General features: G+C 27.0%; 5 protein-coding genes across 5 annotated transcripts in view; 3 read left to right on the top strand and 2 right to left on the bottom strand.

Annotated features, from left to right (window-relative positions):
• The window catches only part of LOC132918939 (putative ABC transporter ATP-binding protein PBPRA2240), an 18,239-nt gene extending 13,413 nt beyond the window's left edge, over nucleotides 1–4,826 (top strand). The window contains exons 2-4 of the mRNA XM_060980296.1: nucleotides 3,852–4,041; nucleotides 4,111–4,268; nucleotides 4,715–4,826. Of these exons, the coding sequence (XP_060836279.1) occupies nucleotides 3,852–4,041; nucleotides 4,111–4,268; nucleotides 4,715–4,826 (460 nt within the window). The remainder of the gene's footprint in view (nucleotides 1–3,851; nucleotides 4,042–4,110; nucleotides 4,269–4,714) is intronic.
• A 1,710-nt stretch (nucleotides 4,827–6,536) lies between these two features.
• LOC132920157 (uncharacterized) lies at nucleotides 6,537–7,514 on the top strand. The gene is made up of 4 exons (XM_060982322.1): nucleotides 6,537–6,557; nucleotides 6,633–6,767; nucleotides 6,858–6,944; nucleotides 7,428–7,514. The coding sequence occupies exons 1-4, from the start codon at nucleotides 6,537–6,539 to the stop codon at nucleotides 7,512–7,514; spliced, it is 330 nt and encodes a 109-aa protein (XP_060838305.1).
• Nucleotides 7,515–10,765: 3,251 nt separating this feature from the next.
• LOC132920156 (uncharacterized) lies at nucleotides 10,766–20,176 on the top strand. The gene is made up of 7 exons (XM_060982321.1): nucleotides 10,766–10,867; nucleotides 12,440–12,623; nucleotides 16,820–16,941; nucleotides 17,055–17,131; nucleotides 18,308–18,546; nucleotides 19,747–19,833; nucleotides 19,937–20,176. The coding sequence occupies exons 1-7, from the start codon at nucleotides 10,766–10,768 to the stop codon at nucleotides 20,167–20,169; spliced, it is 1,044 nt and encodes a 347-aa protein (XP_060838304.1). The 3' UTR covers nucleotides 20,170–20,176.
• LOC132921716 (piggyBac transposable element-derived protein 3-like) lies at nucleotides 14,200–15,999 on the bottom strand. Its single transcript, XM_060984886.1, has one exon. It carries the CDS (start codon nucleotides 15,997–15,999, stop codon nucleotides 14,200–14,202), a length of 1,800 nt encoding a protein of 599 aa, XP_060840869.1.
• Nucleotides 20,162–25,374, bottom strand: LOC132920155 (26S proteasome non-ATPase regulatory subunit 2). The gene is made up of 16 exons (XM_060982320.1): nucleotides 25,196–25,374; nucleotides 25,025–25,081; nucleotides 24,496–24,788; nucleotides 24,164–24,370; nucleotides 23,826–23,984; nucleotides 23,415–23,559; nucleotides 23,101–23,320; nucleotides 22,912–23,018; nucleotides 22,718–22,844; nucleotides 22,402–22,656; nucleotides 22,157–22,326; nucleotides 21,864–22,085; nucleotides 21,614–21,798; nucleotides 20,944–21,149; nucleotides 20,699–20,817; nucleotides 20,162–20,453 (listed from the first exon to the last, which is right to left on the bottom strand). The coding sequence occupies exons 1-16, from the start codon at nucleotides 25,226–25,228 to the stop codon at nucleotides 20,274–20,276; spliced, it is 2,685 nt and encodes an 894-aa protein (XP_060838303.1). The 5' UTR covers nucleotides 25,229–25,374; the 3' UTR covers nucleotides 20,162–20,273.
• Between the last annotated feature and the right edge of the window lie 868 nt (nucleotides 25,375–26,242).

A 26,242-nucleotide genomic window follows, 5' to 3' on the forward strand; every position in this document is an offset into this window, starting at 1 on the left:
TTTTATACAAAAACGTCAAAAACGTGAGAACACTAAAAAACAAGCATCATTGTATAATATGCACATACTCTTCTTCGCTTATGATATACAATGTAATATTTAAAAAAATACATCGGGTATAATTATTTACTGCTGAAAGTATTTAAAATACATAATAGTCTAATAGATATAATATGTGTGAATAGGAATTATTAATAGTATGTTTTCTTTGATTCGAACATTATCCTTTTTTTCTAAATAGTATTACCATGCCTCTTTATAATGACTACAGCTAATAATTTATTTTTATACTCGAATATGCTGATAAGTAAACTCTCTTCCTTATCATATTTTTGCTCTAGTATAATATTTAACCATATAGGTTGCCAACAATTAACGCATATCATACAATTATATACCTACATTTGTTTCCATTACCTACAGGCTACAATTTTATTTCTCAGAAAATGTAATGTTTTTATCAAATAAATTAATTTTCTTAAAATACATATTCCAAAGGAAATTATGATAAAACAATTTCTATAGTCACTTGTATTCTTTGAAAGTATAAAATTTTTCAGCATATACTTAGTGCACAAGCACAGTTCAAAATCGTGTACAGAATTTTTTGAATCATCATTAAATTAAAACGACTAGGCATACTATAGGTTGCATAGATTAGTAGGTACACAAAAAATCTTCACATACTATTTTAAGCTTTTATTTTCTAGCATTAATTATTGTTATGCAATAGGTATTTATGTTAAAATAAAATAATTATTATCCATAACCATTGTTAAAGAAAATCAGAAACATTTTAAAGTATTAATTATTAACTGCTATACTTATATTAGTTATATTTAGTTATTTTTTAAGTACTTTTTGTTAAACCTTAATTCAATTGAATTATTTAACTCTATTAACTATATTATATTAAATATAGTTAAATGTTCAGAAGCAAAATACACTACTTTTTTCTTATTAAATAGCGTCTAGGTAAAGCTTGTTTTAAAATTCAAATTATAACGCGTACGACTCATTTTTGCATTGAAAATATCTTAAATTATAAGTTGTACATTATATTTTTTTTAGATACAAGTCTAACATTATTTTTTACAGGCACCTGCGTCACCTAAATCTTATTTGTAACGAATATTTTTAAATAGAAATGACGTGTTACTTAATATCTATCTATTAATTAATTTTTTATTTCAATACTTAAATCATAAAGTTCATTCAAGCAATAAACAAAGTAAAAAAATATTAATTACTATAGTTATTACGTTTATTTATTTAATATAATTATGTTACTGTAGTTTTAATACGAACTTTTTTTATGAAAATATTGATAAACTATAAATGCTATTATATGCTATTATATCATTGTTAATAATTAATTGAATATTTTACAAAAAATATTTTAATTATTTTAAACGATATCAAAATATACGATTCTCACACTAAAAACTCGTAAATCCCACAATGCGTCATAAAGGAAACTTATATGTACTTCCTCTATCAGTTAGAAGTTAAAAATAAAACATTATGTATGTAGATACCTACCTACAATATTTTTTTTAAATGTACAATGAAATGTTAAAAAAACATAAGAACAGAACAATACGTACATGGTTATACCTATATTGGAATGACTTTAGTGCCTATATTGAGTTATTTTTTGTCTTATAATTATAGGATATTTTGTTGTGTATAGATGGAAAAAAGAAGGACTTATGCAGTTGTTGGAAAAAATATAATAAAAAAAATTTCAAATAAAACAATACTTGATGATGTGAATATTACCGTTGAAAAACAATCTATGTACGTATTTAATTAATTACTCACTGAAATTTATATTAATTATATTTTATCAGCGGTGACGAACACGGGGTTTCAATTATTACGGTGTAACTTCCCATTAGTTTAGTACATATCTGTACTACCAGTGCACTACATAAACATAAACTATAAGTCTATAAGCCATAACCATAAGATATAAGGATAAGACTATAACCGAAGAGTTATTCGTTCAAGAAAAGTTGAACGCCCTTTTCATTTTTAAAATATTAAATTTGTTTTGAAACTTCTTAAAATAACGTTACACGATTTAGATTTATTTTTCACTTTTTATTTTTTTACTTTAAGTATTGTTATACAAATTCTATAAACTGTGCATTAAGGTCAAATAATTTTCTTTTTATAATCTTATTCAAGGTAATATGTTTAAATTCCATAAGACATAACAACGCAAATCATTATGTAAATGTAATTTGTTTATAAATACCTATATGTTTATTTCCTTATTTTACTTTGGTACTTTTAGAATAATACATAATATCTTCAATCTAGTGATTATCATAATAATATTATCTTGGTTAATTTATAATAATTCAACGGATAGCACGCTGTTTTTATTTTATTAGATATACAAAACAAAATTATATAATAGAATATAGATACTACGAAAAATACATGCTTAATTATAATATATCATTATAACTCATAAAGTCATAAGCATATATACCTATTATAGTTCGAAAATTGTTATTATTAAAAATAATATTCCAAATAGCCTTACTATCGATTTACTATCATTAACAATTGTAATGAATTTGTTCAATCGACTTGATTACTACGTGTGTCGACAATACATATATTTTTTATAGAAAACTGTATTTTTAATTTTTCGTTTTGTGATAAACGTGTTGGATTTTAGATTTATTTATTGTCAATCGTTTTAGAATTTTCATAATATTTAATCATATAGCAGCATTAACACATATGTATTATTTAAGATGAAAAATGTTATAATCAATTGTTAAATAATATTATCATGCTAAAAAAAAGTGCTTGAAAACGGAAGATGACCTTAGAACCAATATGAAGAATCTGCTATGTCCTTCCTGTATTCGATTTCCTAAAATATCAGCGGTTATATAAGCCTCAATGACCATCCTTCAAGCAAAAATAAATCACACTTGACATTTTTTATTTTTTTTATTTTATCTCTGCCGAACTTGGAAAGATAATTTATATAAGATTGAGATTGAAATAAGTACAAGTTGTTCATATAAGCATATGAAAACCGAAGTTTTTATTAGTAAAGTACGGGTTTTCTTTGTTATAAAATAAAAAATAAATTAAAAATGGAACAAATACTAAGTAGTTTAAACACTTATTATAATAATATGTACTATTGCAGTATTGCATAGTATTCATATACTATATTATTATACCTCAAAAAGTATTACGGAGTAATAATCCTATGAAAGAAGCCATCAACCATATTTAAAACTGAACTATTTGTTATTTATTTCTTAAGAATTATGATTATAGTTTTATTAAACTTAATGAGAGCACATACATAAATGTTAAATCATTCTAATAAAGGTCATGATACCGATTAACGTAAAACAATTTAATATAAGATTCACTATTATGTCCCCCAAAAATCTAACCCTAAGGTTGATTTTGTGTGAAATTTATAATCGAGTACCACAGGTCCTCGGCTATAATTATATATAACCTTACACTTTTAATAATTCTATATTAATCATTTAATGATAAATAGTTTTTAATTTTAAACAACGAAAGGAACAAAATTATCCTCTGTCCATGGCAATGAGATAAATTACTTTGTTGGTGCCGAAAATGTAATTCCAAATACTTCATGTATTATTCGTTATAAACATTCTTTGTACGGATTGAGAAAGTAGGAGGGTTTAAAGTTTAAACCTTCTAAAAGGTTTTACAGTAATTTTAAAAATATATGATATAAATATATTAAAAATTGAAATGGTAAACGGATAACTGATGTTTTAATGTGTGTTCTGTACATATCACGAATGCGTATATGTACATATATTATATAGTTACGCCGTGTTGGGTGAAAACAGTTCGGGCAAGTCAGTATTGCTAAGATGTCTGGCGGGCATTTTGGAACAAGATGATGGTGACGTGATGATGACAAATGACGTTCAAATAGTCTCTGCAGGAAGCGGTAGCAGGGATAGTAGCAGTGGCGTCACACGACGTTACCCCAAGATCGGGTTTGCCCCACAGGTGTGCATTTTCATCATGGTTAACATTATAGCCGTTATGTAATTTATATTTTCCGTTAAATGGCCGCAGAATCTTGATGTGCCTGGACCGATGAAAATATGCCACCTACTGCACTTTATCGGTGCCGCCAACGGACTAATCATTGACAAAATTATAGAGAGCTACAAGACCTTAGTGCCGATGATCGGGTTACCGGTGACTACGGACTTCTTGGTTGACCGACTAAGGTTCGTTTTAATATGTGAAAAAAGGAAAGTCGTTACATATAGTTAAGTACATACGATATAATAATATATACTATAATATATATTTATAATCATCTAATATTATCGATAAATCGATATTTGAAAATTGTGTATTTTCAAGGTTATCTGTGGGCTATGAGTACGACTATAGGAGTATAGGATTACCTATTTTGATATATAAACGTCAGTATTCCTGATGCAACATACATTTTTCAAATAAAATTATTATTATTATTATTTATTATCATAATTTTATTAAGTTTACGCGTAGATATTGGTATTGTAGTTAATCAAATCTGTTCAAAATCGAATAGAATATTTCTCAATAATTATTTTAATCGTTAAAAGTTGGATACTATAAATTATTATAATGTATTTATTGTTTTTATCTTATGTTATATAATTAATTTAATATTTTGTTTCACAAGATTAAGCCAAAAGAAAGTTTTATCTCTGGTGTTAGCAATTGTACACGATCCCGAAGTGATCATTTTAGACGACATCACTACTGGCATGGACACCGTAACGTTAAAAAAGTAGGTTAATCTTTTACATTTTACTATGCATTATTGTTATAAGTTTAAAGAAGTGTTTATTAATATTCATTACGTAGTTGGAAGAATATGCTGTTTAAATATTATTTTTATCTATGTAGATTGTTTTTTAAAACACATTAAAAATATACCTTAGGACGACTATATATACCCTTTACAATTATCAATAACATTAACTAGATGAATATTATATTACATTTTACCATTGAATATAATTTATATGAATTTAACATAAAGCGACTATCTACGCGATTAAATATATTTTTTAATTGCATCTATATTATACAAACTATAATAAAGAAGAAAATTAGCCTTAACGCTTTTTCAATATAATATTATACAATATTATAGATATTATTGACCCTTTTTTTCTTTCCGTAACGATACCGAACCGTATTTCAGTATGTGTACCATGTCACATTAGTCATTACTCACGTTAGTATATTAATTACAAATAAGTAATTTGAAATTGTTCTATTTTTCTAATTTTTGTTTTACTTTTAATTTTACTTGTTTTTATCATCTTTATATTATCATTTAAAGATGAATTAATATTTATATTAATATTATATTTGTTATACCACAAACACAACTTGATTCTAAAATACTATAATAAATTTAAATATAATATTTTTAGATGTTTTCTATCCCCTAAATTAAGTGATTAATATAACACAATTCATAATTACTAGTAAGTAAATATAAGAGGTCAACAGTTAGCACTAACGTAAATAATAATTTATAAAATTATAGATCTTTCCTGAACATTTCAAAATTCTATTATTAAATAATATATACTTTATGGTTGTTTTAACGATTACGTTACATTCCTTCAAACTAACAGGTTATACATTCTTGGGTTAACGTATTACATTCTCGTAGAAATATTATCTGATCAGTACGGTAGCCGGATACTGGTTTGAATCATTCGTAGATATATTATATTATGTGCTAACTTGCCTTAAGGTGATAACTGATAATATTTGCACCGCGCGGATTTAGTTATTGAACATTATTAGTCCAAGGCCATGCAGAGGCACAGAATATTATAATATAGCTATATAGACATATAGTCACTTTTAAATGACTAGGGAAGCCATCATTTTTATTAAATGCAATAGACCTATATTTTTTTTTAAATCAATTTAAAAAAAAAATAATATTTTTTCGTCGACTCTTAACTGCTCTTTTATTTACTTAATTATTCATAACAATAATAATTATTATTTGTGTAATATATTATATAAATAAATATGAATCTGGAATCTAAATAAATTACGGGATCACCCTCGTTCGATCGTTTTTTGATCATCGATCATTATGACATCTTATAGGTTATAACAGAAAGGTAAGGTAAACGTAGTAACGATGAATTAAAAAAGATAAGCAACGTACAATATTCAAGAGTACCTATGTATACCTACACCTTTTGTCGATTGCAAAATAAATAAAATTAACATTATAATATGTTTAAATAATATTTAATCAACTATACTATATAATATATTATAATAGTATTGTTTATTTTATCACCATGTATAATAGGTCTTTCGAATTTTCTATTATTGTCCTTCAAGTCATTATGTAAATATGTACTCATATTTTTACGTGTTTTAGTATTTGGACACTTTTAACATACATAAACTTATCCAGAGAATGTACAATAATCGTGTCGGCTTCCAATAATTTTTGCTTTATGGAAACAGCAGTTACGCATGTAATTACCAATGTTCTTGTTATTTTTTTCCCCTAAAATAACTTTATTAAAACTGACAGTTACAATTAAAACCAGATAGGAGTATTGATTAATGGAAAAATTGTAAGAGAAGACACTACAACAAATCTTTTAGAAAAATTTAAAACGTCAAGCATAGAAGATTTGTTTCTATCAATAATATTCGCCGAAGATAATCTGCAGAAAAATCCCGTAGTACTTATATACGATTGTTATTATTATAGTACCAATTAAATATATACTTAATAAACCATAATTAATCATAGCTATGTTTATTTTAAGTCATTAAACAGAACCAAGAGATTATCAATCATTAATAATTCTATTTCGCATCAATATACGTCATTGCTGAGTTCCACGTTCAATACAGTAAGTATTAAAATCAGAAAAAAAACCAATATACTGTAATAGTAGGTATAATGGTATGTAATATATATATTGTATATTTGTATGGTAATAAAATAAACGATAATACATAGTACTATATTATGCCAATGACTTGCTGTATTTATATTTTATACACCATTTCTGAATTTTCATTTTTTTGTTTATTGTCGTAATAAATTTACCAACATAAAAATAAAATAAAATATATAGTACCTATTTTACACTTGTATTGAGATGTATAGGAGAGGAAATGATTCAAATAGTTATTGTATGTTTTATTAAAATAACTATAGGTATCATAATAAATAATTTAGTGTTTCAAACGAACATCGATAGATTTAGAACGATATAAATACAATGCATTATTATGAATTTTGATATCTACAAAAATAATAAAAAATATTTTAACAAATAGATGTTGAATTATTTAAATAATTAAGACACTATTTTATTTGTTGATTATAGCAACTTAGTGAATCCAAAAAACAAGAAAGCGTACTACTGGCACTCATACTTAAAAACATTTGGACTTTAACCGGAATTTATTCGTAAGTGTCATTTATCACCTTTAGGTTAATAAAATATTAGTATTAAATAAGTTATTACCTATTTATTGTGCGTGTAAAAATGCAATGTCACTCGACTACTGAAGTTAAACAACTTAGCTGATCCCAACCACCGTAATGAGTTTGTCCATAAGAACAAAAATCTTGACTTTGTGCCACATACACAAGTATACAGAGTGATTTATTTAACGTAAGACAAATGTTATTTTAAAAAAGACTAACGTTTTTAATAATATTTCTTTTATATGCATGATAAGTTGTTATATATAACAACATTTAAAAAAAAATTGTATTTTTACTATTTTTAAGTTTTTTACAATTTTGAATCACAGTATACATTTTTGATTTCATATTTCTCATATTTCTAAACAGAAAATTATTCAGAGTACTTATAGATTTATCAAATTTTGTTATAACACTTATATTTATCAGTGAATGTAATTTAAATGAACGAAAATTAGTAAATAACATTTTGCGGAATAACTCTGTACCGACTGTACCACTGCATGATGTATTCTGTTAATCAAAAACTTATTAAATACCTGTCTATTTTTATAAAGTCATAATTATAACTAGAACACTAAAATAAGGTTTATAACTTAAATTATAAGTAGTTCAAACTTCTCCAAAAAATATTCTGATTTTAAATTAAATATATATGTTATATGTATGTATGTATGAATGTATAGCTTGATGTAATTGAGATATTGAGTAGTGAGTACCCTGAGGTGGTTTAATGTTCACGTTACGTCATAGTGTTTACTAGGTAATTCAGTTAAATTTAATTTAACACTTCGAACTGAGTGTTTTAAAAAGAATCCCATAAAAGGTTAATCGCAATAATGTGAATATAGATTGCATCCATTACATTGCATGTTTTAGTAAATTGCATTTTATTTAACATAATTATAAGACATCGAAGGTAAATAATAGGTATTCAAGTACAATTACCTACATCGAAATTTAAGGCTATCATACCCTGTTACCGTTCTTCTTGGTTGACCTAATCTTTTAATTTGATTTATAATGAAAGTATGACACTAACTGCAGTTTGCCACTTTTCGGTTTTCCTGTGAAAAATGAATACTTTTAAACTCAGAGACGTCATGGAAATATTAAATTGTGGCCTATAGACATTCAATTAAAAGGAATTAACAGTGACATACGTATATGTCATTATTAATGTGACGTCTAAATGTTAATTTAATAATCTATAGTATTTTTTGTTTCTGTATATATTGAATAAGTATACACATAAACACAAATAAGCATTTCTTTAAGAAATCACGTAAAACTTACAGGACTACATTTTTATTTTACTAAATTTTTTTTTTTTTTAAGTAACATTAATTATTTACGCAACATCATTAATGCAACATCCGCGATATGAAATAATAATATATAAAATACGTAGATACCTAATAATATAATATTTATATTGTACGTTATATTTGATTTATACTGTCATATATTATAGCCTGCAGCCATTATAATATATATATATATATATATAATATTAAAGCATAGTAATACAATATTATAATATAAATCTAGAAATATGTTTTAGCGAGTAAGTGTCAGTTACTAATATAGGTTGGGCTAGATAAGCAAATTGTGCTCGGGTAATATAACATAATATTTTGTTATTTAACACCACTCACCGCCACTGCAGTGAGTGCGAGGTGAGTCCTGCTACTGTATGTGTAGGGTTCGGTAGGAGTGTGTGTATGACAGTCTTACGTCTTATGCGTAGAGGTGAAAAGCTATTACAGGGACATCAGTTGAATATTTTATGTTTGTTTTTATGTATAGTAAAGATATTTATGACCATTTTAAAAAATTGTGCTATACTTTTCTTTGCAATCGTTTTACGTTCAACGTGACAACGTGAAAACATTTGAATACTAACCAAGGCCAGGGTATAAAATATATCCTTCGAGTTAATACGAATTAATGACGTATTTTCTAAAAGGATTAAACCAGACTAGAGTATACCACCCATATAAACCGTCGAGGTCTTAAAAAGGACGAACATAAAGCGATAAACGTATGCCATCATACTTCTCTATAAGTTAACAGTGTCGGGCGTCGGCCAAATGGCAAATTCATTTTTGGATATATTATGTCATTAACTTGCGGAGTGTATGAGGGCAAGATGTTATGAGTTTTAGTGTGTGTTACTCATAACGAGTAATACGACAGTGCGTTATAGGTAGGTACTTGGCCAATAAAATTGATTATAATACATAATATTTGTATAGTCCACTTACATTCCACGGCAGTTGCAGTACATCATGTTATTTATTAAACGTTGAATAATTTCGATCTTTCTACAATTTCAAATAAAATATACTTAGCTTTACACGAGTAATCTAATATATTATATTATACTAATAATATGTAATATGTTAATATGCCGAATACGCAATCCGTTGTCTACGCATACAACTTGGGTGCGGCTATATATATATATATATTTATACATGTTCCACGATAGAACACGACGCGCGACGTATATAATAAATATTAATTTTTTAGGTAACACGAGAGAATTATTCTAGTTCATTTTTATATTACCTCATATATTATATAAGACATTCGAATTTTAAATATAATTATTAACGATTTCTACCACATGTCTGCAACAATCTTTATAATAATAATTATAATTAAAATAATTCTTATTGATCGTCCTCCCTCTAAAATATTTTTATAGTTATGGTTCTATTGATTGCAGGGCGCATATTGGAAGGATTTTAAATTTTTAACATATCAAAATGAAAGAAATTGTATAAATTCGCGGAAGTAGTAATTCAAATGATATAAACTAAAAATAAATTATTATATAATAAATTAATATTATTATTTCATAAGCCACCTTCGCTTTTGTATAAATAAACAAATTAACGGCTTAAAAATTTTAAAATTTAAAAAAACAACTACGTTCAAAATTTCTTAATGTTCTTATCGATATAATATGTTGTATTACAATATATATATATATTGGCTATTGGTATTTCTAATTAGTATATTATATTCTGACATTTTATATTCTATAATGTATAAATTAATTAATATTATTAATATATATTAATATAAGTCGATTAATAATCAATAGACATCGATATTCTTGTGTATGTTTACAGCATATTTTTTGCTGCATTTATGTGTGTAATTTTGTTTCCTTTGGCTGCGTATGGGTCGTTTGCGATGTACCCGAAACGCGAGATACCCATAATGGTACATAATGAAGATTTGGGTGGCTACAACAATAATAAGATGATCGAACCTATGAGTGATATTTTCATCAGTCATTATTTGGCAATTTTTTTTCCTGTGGTCAGTAAAATAGATTTTATACCTACCAACACACACACACTACGAGCTCAATATTACTTATACTTTATAGATACCAAAGTATCCTGCAGTGTAATAAGTAATAACGTGTAATTTTTATTTTGAATAACTTTCTGGCTCAAAACCTAATTTATGTTCGATTCCTGTTTCTGTACTTTGTAATAAATACTTGAACAGTGTAATATACCTACTTACTATTTAATGATTTTATTAATTACGATTCAACTTCGGACGTATCCTATTCAGCTCCCGTTTTTCCTAAACGGCTCCCATAAAAAAAGTTTTACGAAAAGGTAAATTCCCAAACGGCTCCGGCTTTTTACGACACAAATTTCTTCCCACTTTATACAAACTTAGGGTTAGGATTGTCGCAAAAGAGTTTTGGATAAAAATGTGTTGATGCACACTAAGTAAATTATAAAAAATTATGTATAAAATCATATATCATTGTGAATTAATTTTTTTTAAATCTTAATGTTAAAACACTAAAGGAAATGTTAAAAAAAACTAGACATTGGGTAAATGTTATTCGCATAATTTTTTATATAATCCATACGTGTTATTTTATTCGATGCAAACTTTTCAATGATGTTTCCAATGAGCTCCTGTATTTTTAGTATGTATAATATATAATTAATTTCAGTATAGAATTAATTATGTTCAATGTTTCATTATTTTTGGTATTTTCAATTTTATCAATATTTCTGATATTTTGTATTAAAAATTTAAAATTTAAAATACAGTATACCGGTATATCGACCTCAAATATTGGTATACAGGTATTACTGTCAATAGTTTGGGAGTCAACCTGTTCGTAAGACCTTATTCGACGGGAGCCATTTGAGAATAAGCAAAAAGAATGGATAGGAGCCGTTTGGGATGCGCCGTCAACTTCACATAAACCCACTTAAATGGTATATTAGTATTTCATTCAAATTACTCAACTTAAATCACCTAATAGAATTTTTTCGGAAATATATAAATATAGTAACTTTTTATTTTTAATGTTTCAAAACACAAAATACAATTATTTTCATATTTCATGTTTAATCATAGCTGTTAACTTATAAATTATGATCCATTATACCTAATATTATATTATATAAATTACACGATTAAATGTAGATGATGTACGTTAAAATGCAATTATTATTTGGCAATGTAACAGTTACGCTGATGTGATTTAATTAATTTTAGGTATACTATGTACCTATTATTCAATTTAATTGTGACTCATTCATTTTTATGGTTAAAAATAAAGCAATTTTTTTATTACTATTATTTTCTTTGTTTGTGTGTACAAATTTACAATATACCTAGCTAAAACATAAAAATAAATTCATTATTTTAAATATAAATTATAAACTTAATTTTTAGCAATTGAAAACACCATTTAAATGATGCACTGTAATGATAAACTAAAACGTAATATTGAGACTTGACTTCGTCTAAATCTAAAATAATATTTCCTGTATAATAAATTGCGTTTCAATTACCACTAATTAATATTTGTTAATCACATTATATATATATATATATTATATACATGTATAGATGTACACATCAAACAAAAAATACGATTACTCTACGTACGAAGATGATGTTTTTGATATGTTCGAGTGTTTACTATATTTTGATAAAAATTATACAGCGGCTCTGCGACGGCGAATCGAAAGGAAAATAAAAAACAACATTGATTTTGAAAACAGTCAGATAATAATCACAATGAACATGACCGGTATAATACAAAATGTACTTACATAATGTATCCAACTAAAAAGTGCAGAAGTAAATGTTTGGGGGTCCCCAAGCTCTACAATAGTATCACGTTTATAATACTAAACAATAATATTAAAAGATAGTTCTTAAAATAAAGTAGACAAATAGTTAATTATAGGTATCTACTTTAAAACAAAAATATCTAAACACCACAGGCTACACCAAGTCACGTACTAAGTATGAATATAATTACATAGTAGTTAGGTAATTAAAATATATATTCAACTATGAGACAAATTTGTTTTATGTTTTTCTGGATATTTATAATTGTCTATTGACACGGTGATAGCCAATAGGTATAGAATACGCAGCCAGCTCGCGAGGACTAAACTTAAAACAAATCCATAAGATTATCAACTTTATAGTTGATTATATTATAAATTTATATAAAAGATATTGTGTTACTCGAATCATTATAGGTAAACCTAATTGATGAATAACAAATAACAAATAATAAGTATTAAATAAGTCCAAGACTTATTGTAATTGCTTGAGTATATTTGTTATTAAAGTTCAAAAAAATAAAAAAATGCACAAGTTGTATAAATATATTTTGAGTAGCATCAATAACGAACAATACTAAAAACACTAAATTAATTTAAATATTTTAGTATTTTTTCCAAAAAGTTGCATTCATTGTGAGAATAACGTATTGTATAATAAATAACTTATAGTTTTTATTAATTTGTAAAAATTATAAAATTATAAAATATGAAACCTACACCATTATACCAAGTACTACGAACAATTCAAAACATTACGAGTATAAATTTAGTATAAAAAACACTTTTACAGTTAAAAAACTGTCAGAAAATTTCAATTGATAATGTTTTTCGTTGTACAAAAACCTCGAATAGAAATTAAATTAAAACGTCAAATATTATTATTTATACAAGTGCAATACAATTTCCTACATAAAAACAGTTTTTAACCCTTTCAGTCCCGACTTTTTTTTTTTTGGAAAAAAAATTTTTTTTCGTTATTTTCTTTTTATTTACCGTGTTAATGAGTGATCCTGTGAATTTCAAAATTTTGGCACACTTATTTTCGAAGAATTCGCAATGTACATTATAATGTACATTGGGACTCAACGGTATAAAAATAATATACTTTAATCGAACGCTACACATTTATGTTTTTATTATTTTGAGATTAAAAATGTAATTTCCTTCACAATATTTGTGATATAATATGTACTCGTATAAATAAATCATTTTATCATCTAATCTAATATTTTAAAAACAGATATCTATATTGTAACACTAGCTTTTAATAATAACTAATAATAGATAAATGTTTTATAATGCATATTTATTATTTATAGATACCTCATCAATATAAATTATAAACCCATAAATCAAGATAATCTTACACAAATATTATTTTTAGCCGTAATATATATTTTACCAAGTACTGAAATTAAAAACAAGTTTAAAATAAAAAGAAAAATAATATAAAAAGATAACATACATCATACTCACTCTTAGTATAAATAATATTTAGTAAATACGAGTACAATAATTTATAAATAATAATTATTTCACATGAAATACAGAAAAACAATTCGATTTTGAAGTAAAGCATAAATGTACATTGCATTTGTTGCAATATACATGTGTCCTTCCTTTACACCCTGTATTTTTACACCTAGTTGACTCTTTCCTTCCATCGTAATTTGGCAAATGATTTATGCTATCATGTTGAACAGACGTTGTCGGTCGTGAGTCAACAAGCATCATCTTTTGAGTTTCCGAATATAATTTTTTTTTGGCAACAGGTGATGGTGTATTTGTTGGTCGTCCTTTTTTCTTTGAAGGGGGATTTACTGTTTTACCCACATAAATTAACTCTTCTGCCAATCTCATTCGAAAATTTAGTAAGTCCATAATTTCTTTTTTAGGGACTTTTAATTTTTTAGCATCTTCAACATATTCTAGCCAACTGTTACTTACAGCCATATCGAATGCATGACTGACCATACGTAATGTCCATTTCTTAGATTTAATAAAACAACGATAAAAGCTCACAAGTTGGTCATGCTTGTCGACACCCCCCATTGTCTTATTATAGTGACGTACTATTTCAGGTCTTTCGATGTATACATATTCTTTTTTTTTGCGGTCCCATCTTTTTACCTTGTCCACTTCTCCTGATGTCACAATATTGGAGCATAAATATATAGGTTTATTATCGTACCACTTAACAAGACCTATATTTATATCTGGAACGTTAGAGCTGATTTCAAATGTTGTCCCTCTTCCTAAATTTTTCATTATTTTGTCTGATACAAATGGAGGATTACAAAAACGATTTGCACGTATAGTACCTGTCGCATAAATTTCTTTTTTTTGTAGTGTATACATTAAATTTATCGATGTGAAAAAATTATCCATCGTTAGATAGTGGCGATTACATTGCAAATGGTCAGATAAATACAAAACAACTGCTCCACCTAATCCAAATATTTTTCGCGATTCTTCGGATACTTCAGGCATAAAACCTTGATACAAAAGTATATTGTACACAATGCCACTTTGACCACATAATAAAAAAATTTTTATACCCCATGGATTTGGTTTTCCTCTGATATATTGTTTCACTGACAGATGGCCTTTAAATGGCACAATCTGTTCATCCACCGATAAATATTTTTCAGTACGTAATTTTAAACAAGCTTTTTTAATACGGTCATAAAGTGGGCGAACTTTAATAAATTTGTCATGATTATTAGTAGGAATATCCATGTTATTGATTACATGAAAATGTGACCTTATACTAAAAAAACGGTTTCTGTTCATTGTATTCGCAATTATATGTATTCGCGTATTATTTTCCCAGTACATGCGAATACGCGGGAACTTCAAAACACCCATCATTAAATGTATAGCTACGAATTCTTTCATTTCTTGAGTATTTGTAGGTTTAAAATTATTTGTATTTTTTTGAACACCGTATAAATTTGTAAAAAATGACATATTTTCAAAATCAGAATCATCGAAATATTTAGAAAAATAATATAATGGACTTTGTATTTCATCGGGACAGTCAGATTGTTCTATTTCATTTAAATTTATTTTAGGGGGTGTAAAAGGTTTTTGTTCCCATTTCATATTTTTTTTTTCGATGGTAAACCAACCTGGGACATCAACTTCCGGGAAGTAATTTACATTCTCAATATCATTATAGTCAAGCAATTCAAAGATTTCGTTTTCATCAAAATTGTCTAAAAGTTCATCAATCTCTCCAACACTATCGGTATTACTTTCTAAATCACTTAATTCAGAGATATTCCCATCTAATAAATCAATTATATCTGTGTGAGTAAGCTTACTCATTTTTAAAAAAATTATGTTAAAATTATTACAATAAAAATAAAATTACACACGTAACGACGGAAAATAACAACGAACCGAACGTCAAACTACTACTAGCAATAATAGCATTATGACATTCACGTCGTCTGTTAGTGCGTCGCGCGGTCGTGTATCGTGTTGAGCCGATGAGTCCTAATGTACATTGTAATGTACATAAATAGTACCTTCTATAAACTCCGTGATATTGTACGTATAATAACGAAACCGGCGGCAAAACATCAACAAATATGTCAAGAATTGATAAAAAAATGCACAACATTTTATATTATCACATACATTCAGGAGGGAAAAAAACCATATCGAAAAATAATCAGGTTATGATTATCATATTTTTTCCCTTTTGCAGTTGAATTTAATAATATTGGTAACACTTATGTAAGATATTATATTTTATTCTGATTCTACACATTATAACGAATCCATAGACATCACAATTACGAACGTAGCGCTTATCATTATTTAATTATCAATTATAAAAATGTATGTACATTATAATGTACATGGGGACTGAAAGGGTTAAAAAACTATTTTAAAATTGGTAGGTAATTCAAAATGTTTATACTTTTCATTAGAACTGATACCAGAAGACTGCCGACCGATGCCCCAATTAATGAGTCCCGGAGTTATCAATAATTCACATATTTTTATTTTTTTAATGTATAAATTTTTTATATCGTTTTAAACTTTATTGCCAATTCATATAAATACAATTTATATATAATAATATATTATACGTACAAATATACAATAACGGTAGGTATTTTATGATTTTTTTTTTCAGACGGACGAACAGCTGCTGTTGTAAAAGATCATCTAATGAAACTCTATAAAGAATTCCTATCGGACTACTCGCATAATATGCTGACAGAATACGTTACGGACATCAATGACGATTCTATTAAGGTGACATTGCAGATTTGAGCTGTCTGTACACTATTGTATACTAAAACATTAAATTGATATTTGAGATACATATTTAAGTAGTCATTTCATTAATATATCGTTTGTTTTTATAGTACAATACAGTGAAGTACGACGATAATTACGAATATCCTATTTATGGACGATTCGTAAATTCAGGATTAGTTGTCATGTAAGTACACATAATACCTATTTATACAGCTTAACTTATGTACCTATCTACATAGAAGGCGTTCACAGGGGTCAGGGAGTATCTGGTATGCTCGATGGCTTGCCAACTCCTGCCAAATTGTAGTCCTAAAAATTTAACTCTTGAGTCAAGGGCCAGTATTTTATCTGTTGTTCCTAATCCTAAAGGTACAAAAATGACCTATCGTTTGCGTCAAAATGTTTTGTACATAAGCGCCAATCTAATATGTATACCTAGATGTTATACCTAATATGTGACATAAGCGCCAAAGGTACAAAAATGACATATCATTTGCGCCAAAATTAATATTTTATGTAAACAGTTATTTAAAAATTGCTCTTGTAAAAAATTATATTATATAAAATAATAAAAAATTTTTTAATAATAAATTGTTAAAATATAATATAGGTAAATTATGATTTACATTAAACGTGCTTTTACCTAAATATAAATTATATTATATAAAATAATAAAAAAATTTTCAATAATTATTACACAAATGCTTATACGAAGTAGGTACTTACAATATATTATAAGACAAAACTGCTCAGTGCTCACACACTGTCTATGTGACAATCTATCGTAAACAGATATTCAGATAATACATTTGTCGATTAAACGTTTGGAGTTTTTGAACGATGTACTGCGTGGCACACACTGTGCGTACCTAAGATTTTGGCGCTTATGTACGATACGATTTTGGCGCTTTTGTACAATACGACTTTATTTTTTATTTTCTCATTTTGGCGCTTATGTCTTCCACCGGACAAATCATACTACCCTGTTTCATGAGCGACCCCAGGGGAGGCACTTTTCCCACTAGAATTTTAAATTTCTTTTCTCAAGCATAATTTGTAACACGCATATTTAGTAGACATGTACACAGAATACTTATGTAGTACCTACAAAACTCTCTTTAATAATAGGTAATTGGATTGTTTTATCTTATCGTAGTTTAAGTGCTTTGGAATAATAATAATACCTAATTTTAATAATGTAATTTAATAATATCGATATATAATATTGTATTTTGAATAAAATGTATAAAAAAAAATTATTTATTTTTAAATTAACGCCCCCCCCCTTAAAAAATGTCTGGGTATAGCTAAGCACTACTTACGTATTACAATAATATCGTGCATGTACATATTTTATTAGTTTGACGTTCTTTTTCCACGGAGCAATCGCCGTTCAGCTACAACAGGTCACTAGCAAAGACTGTTATTACGACGGTTGGACATCATATCTAGCCTGTCTCATCGTCCAAATACCAATTGCCGTTGTTTGGAGCGCATGTACAGTTGTACATATGCACATCCTATATGATATTATTAATCCTTATTGCCATTACATTTTCTTGGGTTTGTTGCTCGTGAGCATCAGCGGAATACACTTGGGTAATTAGATTATAACTTAAACTTAGACATAACATTTATAAGTTAAAAGGTCGTGACATAGAACAATTGTTAAGGGGTTTGATTTAGGCAATCTCGTCAAAATACTGTTAAAATATTCAACGTCTAACTTTAACAGACTCACGGTTTTCTAAATTATAGGGATATGTAAACAAATCCAATTTATAGGATAAATTATACAGTGGGTTCCGCCTAATGTGGGCACCGGTTAATATGGGCATCCGCTTAATATGAGCAAAATGGTCTGGTATAAAAATGTATATTAACAAGGTTAAAAAATTATTGTTGTGCAAAGTGAAAAACTACCCACTTTATGTTTCAACAATAAAAATTTGATACTAATGATACTATTGATCTTTGGTATAAAAATACTATCTTGTAGTACTTTTTGTCCAGAATACGTGCCCACATTAAGCAGAATCCACTGTATATTTTTTATAACTAACCACATTTGGTTAATCAGTTAATCTACGATTTGATTTGTTGATTGCTGACTCCTGAGTAAATGTAAAATCGTGATTATCGAAATTCATAAAAAATTTTAATTACACACATAAATATTAGATTTTGAGCAGCTTAAAGATAAATAGTTGATAAAATACTTAGATTTAAAAAAATATGGTTTTGGATAGAAATTTGGATCTAGTTTATAATTAAGGGTAAAAGTTTAAAGAAAATCAGTACTTCTTTTATAATCTAGGAAAGATGCTCTGCTCAAAATCGTTTTTTATATTCTGATATATAATTGAACTAAAATTTAACATACTCAAAGTCATAAGTCATAATAGTAACCCACTATACCTTATGAACAGCATATTGGTAACCATGGGCCTTGCCTACTTCTTTTTTAAAATTTATTGTGATAACTAGTGTAAAATGGATTATTATACTCTGTTTACAAATAAATGTTAAGGGATTTTTTGTAAGTCAATATAGTTTATCATATTATAAATTATAATATTTTTAAATACATTTCATTCCTAATAACTATTACCTATTTTAAAATTGATCGCTTATTCACTCCAGTAGTACAGTCTTTTTACTACGTAATAAATATTTACTCCAGTTTACTCATGTTCGTGTAATTGTAATTTATACATTTACCAAACACGAATGTGTACATTAAATTATTTGATACAGTATTACTGTCCATAATTTAAAACAAAATACTATTTTTTACAGGATACATCTTATGTTCGGTTGTGAAAAATCATTTCTATGTCATAATAATATTGTACTTAAAATTTACAATATGCGTCTACGTCTCAGGTTGAATCTATATATAGTATATAATTACGATCGATAACTGATTTAAAATAATATTTTTATGTCTAAATATTGTATATTGTATTATTATTTTTTTTTTTTATAGGATTATGGTGGCCCACGTGTAAATTATTTGATTGGAAATATGAGATAAATGGGTATTTCCCAATTTCAGCAGGCATTTGTTTTGTTAGAAATTTGATTGAAACACAGAATTTTGTTATAAAATCATTAATTATTACAACTTGTTGGTCTGTAATACTTGTAATTATAACAGTTGTTGATATAGCAACTACCAAACATGAAAAAAGGAACAATAAATTTAAAAATCTTTTATAAATATTAATATTTATGATTTATTTACAAATAATATTAATTTTTATTGACACACATAACTAATTTGTGTAAAAAAGAAGATATATATATATAAATGTAAAAAAAAATTACTCGTTTTCTTGCTTTTTACGCAATATAACAAATCCTTCCATAACAGGTGTAAGACATTTGTATTCATCAGTAGCAAGTTCTGCCCTTTCGCCTACTGCCAATAGAACTGGTGTTGTATGGGTATGTACACCAGCAATTGTTTTAGGGGTACCGGCTTTTCCAATGACATCAACAGCCTACAAAATACAATGGTTTATCAATTAAATTAAATATTTTTCATTATTTTGTGTTAACCATGGTATTAAAGCCACAGGCGTTTTTATAAGACATAAATGAAAGTCGAGTTAAAAATATAGACAAAGTAGGATTTTAACCCACTACTATACGTTTGAGACACTACATTCTTATCATTTTCATTTCAATATATTTCTATCTGGGTAAAGCGTGTGCATTAAACATGGCAGTTAAAAAAAAAACTTACTTGACCAACTCGAACTGATACAGGGAGTGGCTCAAGGTCTTCATCCAAAGTCACCAGCCATCTTGGGTACATAGCAACCACCAAAGTGTAAAGTAAGTAATGAGACTTACCTAAGATAACTAAACGACAAAAAAATAATATATATAAATATATTTTTATATTACTAATTATTTTGTTAACTTCATTTAACGTTTTTTTTATAAAGAAAATATCAAAATAATAAATTATTAAAAATAAGTACTTACTATTACGAGTGTCCAAGAAGCTAAATAGTGTGATGAGAAGACCTGATACAGCTACAGGATTCATTACCTGTCTGTCAGTATGGAACGGTGACAATGATAGTGTACCTTTACCCATGTGTGTCAAGCCCTGTGCAATTCGTACCATAAACAAATGACCAGTGTTTTTAGCATGGTATTGAGCTAACTGACGCAACATAGTAGCTAACCTGAAAATTTTCAAATTTATTATTATTTAAAAATAACATTTTCTCAAAAAAAAAAAAAGATTAGAAACTGTAAAATTGACAAATAAAAATATTTAAACTTTAATAACAAATATAAACATAAAACTAGTAGTAGTGTGAACAAATCTAACCATAAAATGCAAGTAAACGAAGATTTAAAAATACATAATATAATGTCTAAGTAAAAAGATAATAGATTAAAAATTATGAATAACTAATTGACTTGCTTGATCATATACATGAATTTAATTGTTTACTACAAAATAAATTTAACATTAATTTTGACTAAAATATATTATTTAATATTTTGTAGACTTATTACTTTTTTAATTTAATTTAGTTCTTATTAACTAAAAAATATGAATAAAGAAAGCATTTAATAGTGGAAATTAAAATCAAAATTTTTAAAATAAAGATCTGATTATTAGACTTATTTTTTTAATTACCTAGCATTATTGGTGCCAGCTCCAACCAAACCCATTGAAAATATAGCATTATGCGCTACTTCTTCATCTAGATCGTGAGAGTATTTATTTAGCACATCAATGATATTCATTTGAGGGTTTGATATAGATAATAACGCGATTGCTAATGGAACTGCTCTTCTTACAGGTGGTTCACCATACCTTCCCTAAAATTAATCAAATAATATTTAAATACAGTTCTATAATCTTTAATTATATATAAACGTCTTACTAGTTGTCCAAAAATTCGAGTACACATTTCTGATCCAGTATCTTCTCCCATTGCTACAACAGCTACAGCTAAAGCTGCAACTGCTTGCATGGTTGAAAGGTCCTTACTAGCTGTTTCTTTGTTTTTTTCTTTCTCCTTTTCTTTTTCTGCGGAAGTAGTAGTTTCTTTTTTATCACTATCCTTATCTTTTTTTTCATTTTGTTTTTTGGAAACTTCTTCTTTCTAAAAAAAGAAATAGCAACATTATTTAATATTCAGATTTTTAAGAGTAAAAATTATTAAATAACAATTACTGGGGCTGGAGTATAATGTTCACTACATATGTGTAATAACTCTTGAATAGTCAATACATCCCCAGAGCCTGCACAAGCACACATTTTGACAGTCATTTTAGCCATAGACTTAAACGGATCAGCTAATACATTTAAATCTCCATCAAGTGCATCAGCTTTGTCTTTAAGGCCTTAAAGTGGTAAAAACATTCTTTTTAGATTAATATACTTTTAGTCTAAATAAAATAAAATTTAAAAATCTATACCAAGATAACATAATCCAAGAGCTAGGGGTAAAAATCTTGAATAATGGCCATCTTGTAGTTCTGTTGAAGGTAAATCCACCAGAGTTTGTAAAATTGTAGATATAACATCTTGGTTAGCAGCACCTACACTAATCATTCCACAAGAAAGAGCAGCCAAAGCAACAACTTCTGGAGTAGATTTATTGTTAGACATTACAGGCAACAATAATGTTATAACATCTTGTCGTCTTGTGCCGGCATAGGCAAGTCCCAAACCTAAAAAATATTTATGACATATACTTTCATTTACTTTATTACATTTATAAAATTAAATTACCTAAGACAGCTCCAATTCTTAGTAAAACACTCTCATGTAAAACATAATCAGATAAAAGTGAATAAGCTGGATCACATTCATTGCGTACTCCAACATTTACAATTCCCAAAGCAAGAAGAGCACCAGCCTAAATATAATAAATTAGAGGTTACAAACAAAACATTTATAACACGATAAAAAAATGCAATATTTACTTTAATATATTCTTCAGATGTGTAAAGATATTTGTCAATTGGAGTTAACCCACCATGGACATCCCACAAATGAATAAGTCCAAGAGAAGCAGCAGCACTCAACATTCCTGAAAAAGTACACACATTAAATGAATACAGTTACATCAAATTAATTTTTCATGATCAGTTTGTATATGTAGAAATACCTACCATGTTGTTTATTTTTATACATCCATTTGTTGCCATCTTCAACAGACACCAATTTGTCTCGTGAAAATCCAGCATTGACAAAAGCATTAACAAAAGTTGATGCAAGATTGTGTCGTGCTGAATCTACAGGCACATCTAAATTGTATGATGGACGTAAAACTAAACCTTCCAACCAAGTTTTATATACATCATCTGGTGTCTTTGGTTCCAATATATCCAACTAAAATATTCATATGAAAAAAATAAATAAAAACATTCATGGCAATAATTATACATTCCTCAATAAAAATTTTATCATAACTTGAAAGACTTACTTCTCTTGCCAAGCTATTAAAATGTTCATTGATGTGAGAATTAGACATAATATTAGTAAGATCTGCTTTATCTTTAGGTTCATCGTTTAATTCCAAACCAACATACTGTCGTCCCAGCATGTATGCCAATTGTTTCCTTACAACTCTATTCAGCATAAACATTAAGAACATCATTAATATATACTAAATTATAGAAAATAGACTAAATGGCTAATAGAATACTTAGTAGACTTATAAAGCTAAATATATAAACTATTCAAAACAATAACCAAAAGTGAAAATTAATATGAATTTTGAAATTGTACCACAAAATAGATTAAATCTATTCTAATATTCTGTATTTTGTGATAATCCACTTAGTATTAAATAATTATTTAAGAATGTATATATTGATAAAAAAAAAAAACTTACGGATCCTGACAAGCAACAAATATTTTTGACATTGTATCTGTATCATTAACAGACATAGCTAAACATAATGCTCTTGAGTATTCTTCAAAATTCAAATAATGTTTCATTACTTCATTATAGATATTTGTTCGTTCAGGTTCCACAGCATAAATTGAACAACTAAAAAAATTAACAAAATATAATAATTAATAGATATTAACAATTAACATTTAATGAAAACTATAATATTATATTATTGTTTTAGTATGTTAACTTTCAAATTAATTAGTGATTTATTATTAGTTTTAAAATATATATTTAGGTATTATTTGTATTGATATTAAAATAGAAAAACTTACTTTATTAAATAAAGGCAGACTTTTAGGTAATTTGATTTATCTACTTGTAAGAGATCCAATCTGTCAATTTCCATCAATAAATCACAAGCTTGAATCTCAGCATTGTGTTTCATATCAAAAGCCACAATACTTTTAATCAATGAAAGCAATTTATTTCGATTTTCTTGATCACTATTCCATTCTTCTGCTATCTCAGCCTCCAATTGTCTAAATTACATTTAAAAAGAAACCACAATTTAAAGACCTTAATAAATAAAATGAACTTAAGACTTAAGAGTTCATATTTTTAATATTCATAATTAAACTAATGATAATATTATTAAACCACTTACCTAACATATTCATGACCCCAGTCGCCAACATCTACTTCTCCAGCTCTTAAACAATAACGTAATGTATCTCTTAGGTTTCTATCTTGTCCCATAGCTAATATAGACACAACTGAACAGAGTAAAGCCTTTGTTTTCTCGTCAGTTTCAATGGTATCACATCTTTCCTTCAAACGTGCATAATAGCTACGCAAGAATTTCAATGGCAATGGTACACTGGTCATTGATGTTGTTGATGTACGAATTAATTTACGTAAAGTTTCTAATGCAAGTCCATAAAGAGATGCATCCTTTTCCTAAAAATAAAAATATTTGACAATTCAATGATGCATCAAAGCTCATAACATGACTTAAAATTCATTGAAAAACTACAACTGTTTTAATGTTCAACATATTAGTTATTACTATAATTATATCCAACTAACTTGCATCTATTATGTTGCTAGCCGATAGGTATTTAGATGAACTAATACCAAATAGTAATAAAGTAAAAAATATTTAACAATAAATAATACAGTAAAATAAAACTCACTAATATTCTGTCAACCAACATATGAAGTTCTTCTTCTAGTCTCTTGTCCTCTTCGGACTACAAACAAATTAATAAAATATAATATTTCTCATATTAAAAACATGACTTGAACATTAACAAAATACAATTTTTATCAAGATTAAAAATATATTTTCGAAAAAAAGATCTTACCATTTCCTCGGTTTTCTTTTCAGCCTTCTTCATGATTTGAAATAATTAAATCCAAGTGTAATAAACAAGTAAATCTAAAAATGATTCACTTATATAGTTAGACGACAAACAATAATATCGACGATTTTGCTAAAAAACCGTATTCAGATTTCAGATGTGGATGACAAGCGAAAAGTAATAACATTAAAACACCTATCATCCCTACCAAGGATTGTTTGTTTGTAGATGTTAGGTTAATGTATACCATGGTATTGTTGACGATACAATAACATCAAATCTTGGATATTGGTGTTAATATTGACCACTAGATAGCAGTATAACATTTAAAATCAATTTTTTTTAGACAAAATTTTATATCGAATATAATAATAATAATAATAATTAATGTGTTATTATATCTATACTTAATTTTTTCAATAATAAATTTAATGTACCTAATGTAAATTATTTCGATCTAAATATCAAGTCAAAATTATATTAAGAATAATAAAGGATAAAATATTTAAAAATTCCAAGCCTAAAATCATATAATTTATAATGATTTATGAACAATAATAGCGAGACGAATACTGACCATAGCTGTATTTATGTACGACACATCACGTTGTTGGTACCAATACCCACATTTTGAAAAATTACAAAGCAAGCAATAGCAATTGACTCTAGAACGTTGTTTGTACAGCTATAAACGTACGAAATATTGTGTGAAATGATTTTCTGAAAATCACGTCTGAATTTTGTATTTTTGTAATTTGAAAACAAAAAATTAAGCTTAATACTGTGTAACTAATACGCGATTTCTTAATATGTTATACTATAATCTATACTCGCAATACTCGCATATATACCTACTCCGTCTGCCTAAATCTCTCAAACTTCTAAGTTATGAGTCATGGACTATAGTATGTCCATAAGTATAACATGTGCAATAGGGTGGTTCCTATACCATTCCGTCGGTATTCAGTTACCTAACACTGTGTAAATCATCGTCCGTACTATCTTTTTTATAGGTTTAGATAAATATAGTTAATGGATGAACAATACACA

This window comes from Rhopalosiphum padi, chromosome 2 (genome assembly GCF_020882245.1).
Source record: "Rhopalosiphum padi isolate XX-2018 chromosome 2, ASM2088224v1, whole genome shotgun sequence".
NCBI classification, from domain to species: Eukaryota; Metazoa; Arthropoda; class Insecta; order Hemiptera; family Aphididae; genus Rhopalosiphum; species Rhopalosiphum padi.

Coding starts and splice junctions, on each gene's coding strand:
- LOC132920157 (XM_060982322.1), top strand. CDS start 6,537: ATGGAAACAGCAGTTACGCAT. Junction 6,558..6,632: donor TGGAAACAGCAGTTACGCAT/GTAATTACCAAT, acceptor AATTAAAACCAG/ATAGGAGTATTGATTAATGG. Junction 6,768..6,857: donor ATAATCTGCAGAAAAATCCC/GTAGTACTTATA, acceptor GTTTATTTTAAG/TCATTAAACAGAACCAAGAG.
- LOC132920156 (XM_060982321.1), top strand. CDS start 10,766: ATGGTACATAATGAAGATTTGGGTGGCTACAACAATAATAAGATGATC. Junction 10,868..12,439: donor TGGCAATTTTTTTTCCTGTG/GTCAGTAAAATA, acceptor ATACATGTATAG/ATGTACACATCAAACAAAAA. Junction 18,547..19,746: donor CATCAGCGGAATACACTTGG/GTAATTAGATTA, acceptor TATTTTTTACAG/GATACATCTTATGTTCGGTT.
- LOC132921716 (XM_060984886.1), bottom strand. CDS start 15,999: ATGAGTAAGCTTACTCACACAGATATAATTGATTTATTAGATGGGAAT.
- LOC132920155 (XM_060982320.1), bottom strand. CDS start 25,228: ATGAAGAAGGCTGAAAAGAAAACCGAGGAAATG. Junction 21,799..21,863: donor CTCGAATTTTTGGACAACTA/GTAAGACGTTTA, acceptor GATTAATTTTAG/GGAAGGTATGGTGAACCACC. Junction 20,818..20,943: donor CTTCTTGGACACTCGTAATA/GTAAGTACTTAT, acceptor TTTGTCGTTTAG/TTATCTTAGGTAAGTCTCAT.